This window comes from Colius striatus, chromosome 17 (genome assembly GCF_028858725.1).
Source record: "Colius striatus isolate bColStr4 chromosome 17, bColStr4.1.hap1, whole genome shotgun sequence".
Classification (NCBI taxonomy): domain Eukaryota; kingdom Metazoa; phylum Chordata; class Aves; order Coliiformes; family Coliidae; genus Colius; species Colius striatus.
The window spans coordinates 3,745,211-3,756,884 of record NC_084775.1 but is presented as its reverse complement, the minus strand read 5'-3'; the positions used below and the strand labels follow the sequence as shown (position 1 = coordinate 3,756,884).

The 11,674-nt window shown below is 62.0% G+C and overlaps 1 protein-coding gene across 3 annotated transcripts; it reads right to left on the bottom strand.

Moving 5' to 3' along the window:
- Positions 1-1,242: 1,242 nt before the first annotated feature.
- TESC (tescalcin) lies at positions 1,243-9,529 on the bottom strand. Of its 3 annotated transcripts, none has more exons than XM_062010280.1 (8): positions 9,421-9,529; positions 5,989-6,058; positions 4,985-5,065; positions 2,368-2,507; positions 2,228-2,289; positions 2,049-2,156; positions 1,634-1,681; positions 1,243-1,533 (listed from the first exon to the last, which is right to left on the bottom strand). In XM_062010280.1, exons 1-8 carry the CDS (start codon positions 9,476-9,478, stop codon positions 1,456-1,458), a joined length of 645 nt encoding a protein of 214 aa, XP_061866264.1. In that variant the 5' UTR covers positions 9,479-9,529; the 3' UTR covers positions 1,243-1,455. The 3 variants fall into 3 exon arrangements, with proteins under 3 accessions (XP_061866264.1, XP_061866266.1, XP_061866265.1); XM_062010282.1 differs by having other exon boundaries at positions 2,368-2,429; XM_062010281.1 differs by lacking the exon at positions 1,634-1,681.
- Between the last annotated feature and the right edge of the window lie 2,145 nt (positions 9,530-11,674).

Sequence of the window (11,674 nt, the reverse complement as noted above, 5' to 3'; positions counted from 1 at the left end):
TGTGGCTGCCACTGGCCAGCACCAGGAGACCCTCACAATCTGTACAGCTGTGCTGGGAGAGCTGAGAGCTCCATCCCCAGCCCTGGCTCTCCCCACAGCTCAGGTCAAGCACCCCAGGCTCAACCAAGGCTGGGGTGGCAGCAACCCCATCCCCCCATGGCTTGGCCACATGCCCCATGCCCCAGATCAGCTGCAGCCCCTGGGGATGAGCCCTGGCCTGTCCCTGCTGCAGCACAGGTCTCTCCAGGACAGGACTGCATTGCAGGGCAGGGCTGTCCTTCACACAGCTCCTCTCCTGCTGCAGGCTCCAGCCAGCTCCTCTGCTGCAGGGGCTGTGAACAGAGACTCAGCTGCACACCCCACACCCTGGGGCCAGATGGGGCTTTCCTGTGGGGCCAAGCTACAACAGCCTTTGAGGGCAAGTCCTTCTGGGTGCCCTCAGCCTGGGGATGCCTGGGCAGCACAGAAACCCCCCCTGCTGAGGAGCAGGAGGAGGAATCATCCCAGCCCTGAGTCAGGGAGAGGCTGGGCAGTGGCTGTGCAGCAGGGGCTGGAGCCAGGGCTGAGCATCCTCCTCTCCCTGCAGCCCTCACTCCCTGCTGGGGCTGTCTGGGAGTGCACATGGCACCAGGGGAAGCTATTTTTTGATAAAACAAACAACTGTTTCCAGCTTTTCTATAAATAGCCACTGCCCCTTTTTTATCCTCCCCCTCCCTTCCCAGCTCAGGCTGCCTTAGAGACAGGAATCTGCCTGAGCCAGCCACTTATTAATACTGTCAACAAACCCTTATCTCCAGTGCCTTGTTCTAGCAGGAACATGTGGGGGTGGGAGCCACCAGGCTGCCAGGAGCTTCCCCCTCCCCATCTCCCCCCATCCCTGCTGCCTGCAAAGCCTCAGCATGGTCCCACACTGCTCCTCCTGCCTGGCTCCAGCCAGCCAAGGTGGCTGCTTCGGGCTGAAATTGGGCTGCTGCTGCCACCTTCACTGGCTTGAGCATCTCATGGGGTGGGGAAGGGGTTGTGGTCACCTTTCCAAGTGCTGAGGGTGCTGCCTGTCCCTCAGCAGCCCCATCCCTGCTCCCCATGCTGTGGCAGTCGAGGTGTGCTCCCAGCACAGGGTGAGCAGCTCCTTCCCCGGAGCAGCACGTGGCAGAGACTTGACCATTCAGATTTACAGGAAGACCAGGATTTGTTGGAGGCTTCTCTGCACAGGGGGATGGATGGATTGTCCTCAGCAAGGAGTAAAAAGAGAAATACCTTTTAATTACAGATAAAAGCCTCTTATGATTCTAGAGAGCAGAAGGCAGCCCCACGACGGGACAGGCACGTGGGTGCAAAGCGCTTGGTGCCAGTGACATGGAGATGCTGCAGAGTCCTCCCATCCATCCTCCTCCTCATCCATCCTCCTCCTCATCCATCCTCCTCCTCCTCTGGCTCCCAGGAGGCAGCTGGGGGTCAGTAGCAGTGTGCAATGGTCTCCATGTTGAGGAAGCGAACGTGCATCTTGGTCTCGATGTCGATCCCCTGCCACATCTGCAAGGGAAAAGGGGTGAGGGAGGAATTGAGGGAGGGGGGGGAAACACCCAGATCTCTGCCACCTCCCTCCTGGGAAAGGAGACAAGGTGCCACCAACCTTAAGGAAGTCTTCAAAGGTGATGCCCTCATACACCTGGTCCGGGCCCTGTGCACAGCAAGAGGACAGGATGGGTGCCCCACGCCTCGGGGGAGTGGGGGTGGGTCCCTGGGGGCCTGGCTGCACGGTGCTGGCCCTACACCACACCCAATATTCCTTCCCAGCACCACCATGGCTGCTTTTATAAGCTCTGAGGATGCTGTTTACAGGGTGCTGGTTGCTCATCTCATCCCCTTTGGGCTCTGATCATGGGAAAACAAACCCCAAACCAACCCCTGAGAGCTGCTGCTTGCAAACACATCCCCAGCCACAGCAGCCTGGGGGCAGAGGAGATGCCCCAGCTTAGCCAGATGCCTTCCAGCCCCATTTGGGGTACCACCTGTGTGCCAAGCCAGAGCAAGGAAGCAGGACCCACCATTTGTCCCACGCAGATGCTGGCTGCCTCCATCATGGCCCCGTCGGCGATGGACCGCGCCGAGTCCTTCTCCAGGTGAGGGTTCCCTGACAGCAGCTCCTCCACCACCTGCAAGGCAGAGGGTGAGAGCCATGGCCAGGAACTCAGCAGTGATGGGGACAGGAGGGAGCATGCATTACATTTCTGTACTCCTGCAGCGTGATCTTGCCGTCGTGGTCCGAGTCGTACATGTGGAACAGGACTGGGGAGGGACGGGACGCAGGGTGAGGGCAGCCCCTGGCCACCATCCAGCCCCTCCCCAGCCCTGGGCTCGGCTCACATCTGAGTTTGTCTTTCCTGAAGCGGTCGAGCTGCTCCTCGTCCATGTCCATCTCGATGGGTCTGAAGTAGGACATGATGGTCAGGAAGTCTTCGAAGTTGATCTCGTCCGCCAGCCCGTCCGCCTGCGGCCGCAGGTTCCTGCCCAGAGAGGAGCCAGCGCTGCCTGGGCAGCACCCCCCAGCCTCCCCTTCGCCCTCAGCAAAGCCTCAGCCCTGCCTTTCTCCTAAATGACTGCAGTTCCCAGTCTTGGTATCCCCAGCCTTGAAGGAGCAGATGTCTGCTCAGCCACGTCCTGCTTTGGCAGGATAAATCCAGCCCTCGCCCCTGCCCATGGTGCTGGGGCCGTTCCTTGACCCTACCTGTGGTGCTGGGGCCATTCCTCGACCATCCCCATGGTGCTGGGGCCATTCCTTGACCCTACCTGTGGTGCTGGGGCCATTCTCTGTCCATCCCCATGGTGCTGGGGCCGTTCCTTGACCATCCCCATGGTGCTGGGGCCGTTCTCTGACCCTCCCCATGGTGCTGGGGCCATTCTCTGACCCTCCCCATGGTGCTGGGGCCATTCTCTGACCGTTCCCATGGTGCTGGGGCCGTTCTCTGAGCATCCCCATGGTGCTGGGGCCATTCCTTGACCATGCCCATGGTGCTGGGGCCGTTCTCTGACCATGCCCATGGTGCTGGGGCCGTTCTCTGACCCTCCCCATGGTGCTGGGGCCATTCTCTGACCCTCCCCATAGTGCTGGGGCCATTCCTTGACCATCCCCACGGTGCTGAGGCCATTCTCTGACCATCCCCATGGTGCTGGGGCCGTTCTCTGACCCTCCCCATGGTGCTGAGGCCGTTTTCTGACCATGCACATGGTGTTGAGGCCGTTCTCTGACCATGCCCATGGTGCTGGGGCCGTTCTCTGACCATGCCCATGGTGCTGGGGCCATTCTCTAACCCTCCCCATGGTGCTGGGGCCGTTCCTTGACCATGCCCATGGTGCTGGGGCTGTTCTCTGACCCTCCCCATGGTGCTGGGGCCATTCCTTGACCATGCCCATGGTGCTGGGGCCATTCCTCGACCATCCCCATGGTGCTGGGGCCATTCCTTGACCATGCCCATGGTGCTGGGGCCATTCTCTGACCATCCCCATGGTGCTGGGGCCTTTCCTTGACCCTACCTGTGGTGCTGGGGCCATTCTCTGTCCATCCCCATGGTGCTGGGGCCTTTCCTTGACCCTTCCCATGGTGCTGGGGCCATTCCTCGACCATCCCCATGGTGCTGGGGCCATTCCTTGACCATCCCCATGGTGCTGGGGCCATTCCTTGACCATCCCCATGGTGCTGGGGCCGTTCTCTGACCCTCCCCATAGTGCTGGGGCCATTCTCTGACCATGCCCATGGTGCTGGGGCCGTTCTCTGACCCTCCCCATGGTGCTGAGGCCATTTTCTGACCATGCCCATGGTGCTGAGGCCGTTCTCTGACCATGCACATGGTGCTGGGGCCGTTCTCTGACCATGCCCATGGTGCTGGGGCCGTTCTCTGACCATGCCCATGATGCTGGGGCCATTCCTTGACCCTCCCCATGGTGCTGGGGCCGTTCTCTGACCATGCACATGGTGCTGGGGCCATTCTCTGACCATGCCCATGGTGCTGGGGCCGTTCCTTGATCATCCCCATGGTGCTGGGGCCGTTCCTTGACCATCCCCATGGTGCTGGGGCCGTTCCTTGACCATCCCCATGGTGCTGGGGCCATTCTCTGACCGTTCCCATGGTGCTGGGGCCGTTCTCTGAGCATCCCCATGGTGCTGGGGCCATTCCTTGACCATGCCCATGGTGCTGGGGCCGTTCTCTGACCATGCCCATGGTGCTGGGGCCGTTCTCTGACCCTCCCCATGGTGCTGGGGCCATTCTCTGACCCTCCCCATAGTGCTGGGGCCATTCCTTGACCATCCCCACGGTGCTGAGGCCATTCTCTGACCATCCCCATGGTGCTGGGGCCGTTCTCTGACCCTCCCCATGGTGCTGAGGCCGTTTTCTGACCATGCACATGGTGTTGAGGCCGTTCTCTGACCATGCCCATGGTGCTGGGGCCGTTCTCTGACCATGCCCATGGTGCTGGGGCTGTTCTCTGACCCTCCCCATGGTGCTGGGGCCATTCCTTGACCCTCCCCATGGTGCTGGGGCCATTCCTCGACCATCCCCATGGTGCTGGGGCCATTCCTTGACCATCCCCATGGTGCTGGGGCCATTCCTTGACAATCCCCATAGTGCTGGGGCCATTCCTTGACCATCCCCATGGTGCTGGGGCCATTCCTTGACAATCCCCATAGTGCTGGGGCCATTCCTCGACCATCCCCATGGTGCTGGGGCCATTCCTTGCCCCTCCCCATGGTGCTGGGGCCATTCCTTGACAATCCCCATGGTGCTGGGGCCATTCCTTGCCCCTCCCCATGGTGCTGGGGCCATTCCTTGACAATCCCCATGGTGCTGGGGCCATTCCTTGCCCCTCCCCATGGTGCTGGGGCCATTCCTTGACAATCCCCATGGTGCTGGGGCCATTCCTTGCCCCTCCCCATGGTGCTGGGGCCGTTCTCTGACCCTCCCCATGGTGCTGGGGCCATTCTTACCTCCTGTCAAAAAAGGCATGGACAATTTTCCCCCGGATGGGGTTGAATTCCAGGTCAGGGATGCTGTCAAAATTCTCCTTGCTGCAATGGAAACAGAGCCCAAAGCATGAGGGAGCTGCAGAGGAAGGAGCTGCTGCAATGGGCACTGAAGCTCTAGGGGACAAAGCCCAACCCCATTCTTTCAAAGCCATGGTGAGACATAAAGAGTGAGTCTGCACTGGAGACCTCCTGCTTGCCTCAATCAGATGAGAGGCAGCCCTGCTGCAGCACTGCTCTGGGCTTGGGGCAGCCACAGGGGAGGTTTGTCCCTGCTAAGTCTTTGGGGAGCTTTGGGACACTGTGGCTCAGGCTGTGCTGGCCATGGCTCAAGCTGCAAAGGTTTCCAGGGAGTTTTCCCAGGGAGAAGGTCCCAAATGGGGCTCGAGGAGGGGAGGGAAGGAGCTTCTGCCATCCACCCTGCCCTCAGCTTCCTCAGCCCTTTGCTAGTGTGGCTGCATCTGGCTGCTGCCCTGTTTTGTGCTCCAGAGGCACCAGGTTCAGCCTGTGCTGGGCATTTGCTCTCAACTGTTTATAAAGCAAATGAGCCAAGGAATAACCTCCATGGGGAGGGGAGCAGAGGGCAGCTGAGCTCCCTGGCCTGTGCTGGCTCCTCACAGATTCTCCAGCTGATGGGATATGTCAGAGCTTTCCCAGGGAAGCAGAGCCATGGCTTGGGGTGCAAAAAGGCTGAAGAGGGAGAAAAGGGCAACTGCAAACCCCACTGTAGCTGGTGTGCAGGAAGGTTCCACCTCCCTCCCCAAAAACTGCCTGCAGAGCTGGCTGCTTGGCAGGAACGTCCCTGCTCTCAGGCCACTGCTCCACCACTTGGTTTTTCCCCTTCTTCTCTGCAAATGCCACAGTGCAGAGGCAGCTCAGCAGGACTGCAGGATGACTGGGAAGCACACACTCATCCTCAGAGCTCCAGTGAGCTGCTGCTGCCTCCTGGGCACCCTCCCCAGCCCTACCGGATCGTCAGCTGGTCCCGGCTCAGCTGCTTGAAGCGCCGGTGCAGGTGCTCGATCTGCTCAGAGGTGACTGTCAGGGGGGAAAAGAGAGAGGTGATGGGGTAGGGGGTGAGCTCCTCAGACACAGGGAAGCCCCCTAAGGACCCTCAGGATATCCATCTGCAGAGCTCATGTGCTGCCCTGGGTCATAAGGAGACTGGTGGGTACCAAAACCTGCCTCAAAGCTGCTTCCTGGGGACAGCACCAAAGCTCACCCAGTGTGGGAGCAGGACAGAGCCTGGGCACAGCCATCCCCCTTCCCTTTGGTGGCTCTGTGCAGCCCTCCAAGGACCCTGTGTGCTCTGTCCTTTGCTTGCTGCACCCCCTGCAGAGTGAGCAGAGTGAGCAGAGGCTGGTTTATCACTTGCAGAAACCTCCCTGGCCGTGGCACAGCAGTTTAGGGTCCTCTATACCAGACCCTGACTATTTGATTTGGGGGTTGCTGGCAGGAGCCATGCCTGGGCAGCACATCTGGACCTGCCCTGGGACATCTCTCCTTGCAGCTGGGGAGGTTTGTGTGATGCCCACAAAATGCCACTGAAAAAGGAAACAATCCCAAAGCTGACAGCAGCCACCTGTGTCCTGCCAGGGGCAAGGAACCATGGAGGAGACACATCTGCACCCAAAAAGCAAAGTCAGGCTTTGAAACAGCTGCTGCTGCTTGGGGGGCATTGGGAGGAGCTGAACCACAGGGGCAGGGAAGGATGCACCAGCTCCTCTGTGCCCACTGAAGCACCAGCCTGGGGTAGGAGCTGGACCTGGGGCACACAGCAGCCCTGAGTGCTGAGGTTACAGCATTTTTTCACCTCCTTAATGCCACAACACAGGTTATTCTCCTTGTTTTCCCCAGCTATTCTGTACAAGCTGTAACCAAGCTCTACAAAGACATTCAGAGCTTTGCTCTCTCATGCAAATATTGACAGTAGCCATTCCCAGGAGTCAGGGAAGAGGCTTTCAGCTCTGTTTGCAGGAGCTGGTGGCATCTGTGCAGGCGCCAGTTGGCCCCACATACCCCCTGTGGCCCCTGCTGGAGCCCAGCAAAGGGCCAGTGGTGCATCCTCAGCCTCTCCCAGCAACACCCAGGGAGATCAAAGCACGTTGGAGTACCATGGAGGGGTTGCAAAGGGTTAAGAGCTGCTGCTGAGAGCCTCCAGGTCACTGTTGAGCTTGGGTGCTGGCTGGCTGGCTCCTCTCTCTCTCTTATGATGCAGTTCTGGCTGCTGGACCCCAGAAATAGAAACTGCACTGCCCAGTGAGGTTGAGCATTTCCAGACCTCTGGTAACAGGCTGGAAAACACATCTGTGCTCGTTGCTGGGGCTCTGGGCCTGCCCATGCTGGCAGCCCCTTGGCAAGGTGAAGCCATTTAAGCCCCCAGGATGGGCTCTGGAGGAGGGGAAGGTCTCAAGTGGTAATGCCCAGCTGCACAGGCACCACCACATCACCCCTGTGATGTTTTTCTCCCCAAGCCCTCTCTGCCTGGTGCTCTGCTGCTGTGCACACACAGAGGAACTTTGTCCAGACCTTGCTTTCCAATTTTGGCCATTAGAGGAGTGACCTTTCACTTTCTCCCTTGACACCATCACTGTCACTGTGGGAGCAGCTGGGCCACCGAGCCCTGAGCATCTGGGACTCTGCTGTGCACCAGAACTCTTGGATGTCTCTCACAAACACATCCCAGATGGCAACATCACAATCAACTGGGCTCATGGCTGGATGCTCATGGTCAGTGAAGCCCTGCTTTGTGGTCCCTGAAGCCCTACAGCTGCAAGGCACAACAAAAGCAGCTCTTCCTCTCCTCTTTCCTCAAGCCCAGGTGCTCCTTGGGGCTGCAGGTGCCCACAGCTCTCCCAGGCTCACCCCATCCTGCACCAGGCAACAGCACCCAGCTGCTTTCCAGCAGCTAACAAAGCTGCACCTGCACTGAGGGCAAAGGCTGTTCCTGCACCAAGGGCTGGCTCCAGGGCAGCAGAGGCTCTGAGGCACAGCCTCGGTGCTTTGATGCTGCAGGGCCAAGCCCCAGCACTGGAAAAACAAAGGTATTAAAATGAAAGGCGCTGGGTTTGCTGCTCCTCAGCCCCAGGCGGTTCGTGGTGCTTGAGGGCAGGGTGTTCCCAGGGCAGGGATGCGCTGGGGAGCCTCAGCCCGGCGCTGCCCTCGCTGTGCCCTGTTTGCCTCACGGGCACAGCCTGGCTGCAGGGAACGACCACATCGCCGTGGCAGGAGCCGCCTGGGCACCACAGACGATGCTGCTGCAGCTCCGGGATCACACACTCTGCAGCAGGGCTGGGAACCATCCCGGGCAGCCCAGAGCAGGCTGCGGCTGCCCCTGTGCTGGGGGCAAAGCGACGTGCTGTGGGCACATGCTGGGCACCTGCAGGGAGCTCTGGAAAGCAGCAGCGAGCCTGGAAATGAACCGCAGCCCCTCTCGCATGCCCAGGCTCCCCCTGCAGCAGCCCCGGCGCGGTGGGAGCCCGGCAGAGCAAGGGGCTGTGCACAGCCCGGGCTCACGGCACTCCCTGCTCTCCGTGAGACCCGTGCGGGTGTTGCCTTTGTAAAGCCTTTCCCCGGGGCTGGTTCCCTGGCGTGGGGCAGCATCCCCGGGCCAAGGCGTTCCCCAGCCTCTCCCAGCCCCGGGGCAGGGCTGAGCTGGCCCCGCGGTGCCCAGCGCGGTGCTCGGCGCTCGCTGCAGGGGTGAGGAGGGAGGGGGAGGATGGGTGAGTGGCAGAGAGGTGCCGGCACCCCCCAAACCCGGCACATTCTATGGCTGGGGGCAGAGCTGTCTCCCTCCATGGCTGGAGGGACCGAAGCGGGAGCATCCCGTTGTCTGCGGCCGGAGCTGGGCAGGTCCCGCGGCAGCCTGGAGCGATGCCATGTGCCAGGAGGCAGAGGATCCCCCCCTGCCCCGTGTCCTGAGCCCTGCCCGGAGCCCTCAGCCTCATCCTTGCTGCAGACCCCGGCGTTCCGCAGCCACAGCATCGCCGGTGGCTCCCGGCCAAACCCGGGACGTCGGGACCGTTTCTGCCGGTGGGCAAAGGGCTGCCACGGCTGAACCCCCCCATACACACACACACACACACACACACAGACACGCGGCCATACCCTCCCCCGCAGCACCCCGCATCCCCCCGCCACATCCCGCATCCCCCCGCCACATCCCGCATCCCCCCGCCGCACCCCGCATCCCCCCGCCGCACCCCGCATCCCCCCGCCGCACCCCGCATCCCCCCGCCACATCCCGCATCCCCCCCGCAGCACCCCGCATCCCCCCGCAGCACCCCGCATCCCCCCCGCCGCATCCCGCATCCCCCCCGCATCCCCCCGCCACATCCCGCACCGCCGCGGGGCCGCATCCTGCACCCCCCGCCCCCGCTCACGCGTCCCCAGGGACTCACAGCCGGTCCTGTCCGCCAGCTCCCGCATCTCGGCGGGCACGGAGTGCGCGGAGCCCATGGGGGCCGGGCCGCCCGTGCGGGACGCTGCGCCCGCAGCCGCCGACGCGCCGCTTTGAAGGGGCGGGCACGGGGCGGGAGCAGCGCGGAGCCTCCCCCGCTCCCGGAGCCCCGCCGCCGCGCCGAGCCGCCGCAGGGAGCGTGTTGGAGCCGCGGGCAGCCGCTTCTCCTTCGAGCCCCTCCCTGCCCGGCTTCTGCCCCGGGCTGCCCGGAACGGCGGCTGCTCCTTCAGCTCTGCCCAGGGGGAGACAAAGGGGCACAGCCAGAGGGAACACGGGACATCCCGGGAAAGAGGCCCCAGAGGCTCTGGCTGTGGTGCTCAGGGTGGGAGGGAGAGACGGCAGCAGGTTGGGCAGGGCCTGGGGCAGGGCTGGAGGTTTCTGCCACCTCAGCTCAGCATGGGGGGGTGGGAAGGGCCCTGCAGAGCTCCTCCAGCCCAACCCCTACTACAGCAGCTTCCCCTGGCTCAGGGGCACAGGAACGTGTCCAGGTGGGGTTGGAAACCTCCTGAGAAGGAGCCTCCACACCCTCCCTGGGCAGCCTGGGCCAGGGCTCCCTCACCTCAGCACCAAAGGACTTGCTCCTCCTGTGCCAGGGGCACTGCCTGTGTGCCAGCCTGTGCCTGTTCCCCCTTGTCCTGGCACTGGCCACCACACAGCAAACACTGGCCCCATCTTCTCAACACCCACCTTTAGGTATTGACCAGCACTGATGAGGATTCTGTCAGTCTTCTCTTCTCCAGGCTGAACAGCCCCAGGTCCCACAGCCTTTCCTCACAAGGAAGATGCTCCATCCCCTCAGCATCTTGCTGGCCCTGCACTGGCCTCTCTGCAGCAGCTCCCTGTCCCTCTGCAGCTGGGGAGCCCAGAACTGGCCCCAGGACTCCAGATGAGGCCTCAGCAGGGCAGAGCAGAGGGGCAGCACAACCTCCCTCACCCTGCTGCCCACACTCTCTTGCTGCCCCCAGGCTGCCATTGGCTCTTGCCCACGAGGGCACGTTGCTGCTCGTGGTTAGTTGCTGCCCCCCAGCACACCCAGCTCTCTCCTGGAGCTGCTCTCCAGCAGGTCACCTCCCTCTCACCCTCTCTTGCTGCCAGCCTGGGCTCCAGCCCGGGCAGTGACACATGAGCCTCCCAGGAGCACAGGGAAGAGCAAAGCCCTCAGCTGAGGCTCAGCAGGGGCGTTAGGAGAGCACAGCACACTGGCAGTAGGTAGCAAGTCAGTGTCATTTATTCTTTCAAAGCCAAATACAAAGAGGAAAGGAACCACAGACTTTCCAGCCTTTAGCTCTCCCCAGAGCCAACAAAATACCCGTTGGAAGGAGAAAGGAGAGATGCCCACACCCTGCAACCTGAGCCCTCAGTGTCAGGGAGAGCCTCAGGCTGGGGCAGACCATACACCTGACATGGCCTCTTGCTTGGCCCAGGCAGCCCCTGCCAAAAGGTGGAGGGTAGGAGAAAGGGGTCACACACACACACACACTGCTCTGCCCCTGTCCACACCCCCAGTCCTTGTGTCTCCCCCCTTCCCTGGGGCAGGCAGGGCCCTGGCAGCTCTGCCAGCCCTTGGGGATGCTCAGAACTACTCAGGATAATGCCCTGAACACCCTGCTGGGGAGCTGAAGGGAGCCTGGAAGGGACCAGAGCCCCTGAGGGCCCTCCTGCAGCCCCAAGTAGCCCTTCCCTCCTCCTGTGCCCAGCAGCACAGCCCCAAGTAGCCCTTCCCTCCTCCTGTACCCAGCAGCACAGCCCCAGAGCTGCAGCTCTGTCCCCAAGGGCAGGCCAGGCTGGGGAGCTGGGTCTTGGGGCCAGTGTTTTACCTGGAAAGGTTGGTGCCAGGCTTTGGCAGAGGCCACATGCCATGCCTTGGGCTCTGGGGCACGCTGCAGCATGTCCCCACTAGCCCAGTGTGGGGTTGGAAGGGCTTCCCAAGAGGATGCTGCACCTCCCCTGCCCCAGAGAACAGGCAGAGAGCAGCTCTTGAGCTTCCCTCACAAGCAGCAGGACATCACCATCCCTCCAGAGAGGCCAGATCTCCCCTGGGGAGGCTGTTGCCCACAGCCCTGATGCCCTGGGGATGGTGCTACCTCTCACCCCTGAGCCCCAAGACCCAGAGGCCCCACTGTGCTGCTGCTCAGCCCTCTGGGCCACGTTCCCAACGACTCAGGCAGCAATTCCCACTTGCTTCCTGCCCCCTC

What these genes read in the sequence shown, in the direction of transcription:
- TESC (XM_062010280.1), bottom strand. Translation starts at nt 9,478, where the DNA reads ATGGGCTCCGCGCACTCCGTGCCCGCCGAGATGCGGGAGCTGGCGGAC. An exon ending in GCATCTGCGTGGGACAAATG is followed by an intron (nt 1,682 to 2,048) that starts GTGGGTCCTGCT and finishes TGCTGTGCACAG; the next exon opens with GGCCCGGACCAGGTGTATGA. An exon ending in CCTTTGAAGACTTCCTTAAG is followed by an intron (nt 1,534 to 1,633) that starts GTTGGTGGCACC and finishes TTTCCCTTGCAG; the next exon opens with ATGTGGCAGGGGATCGACAT.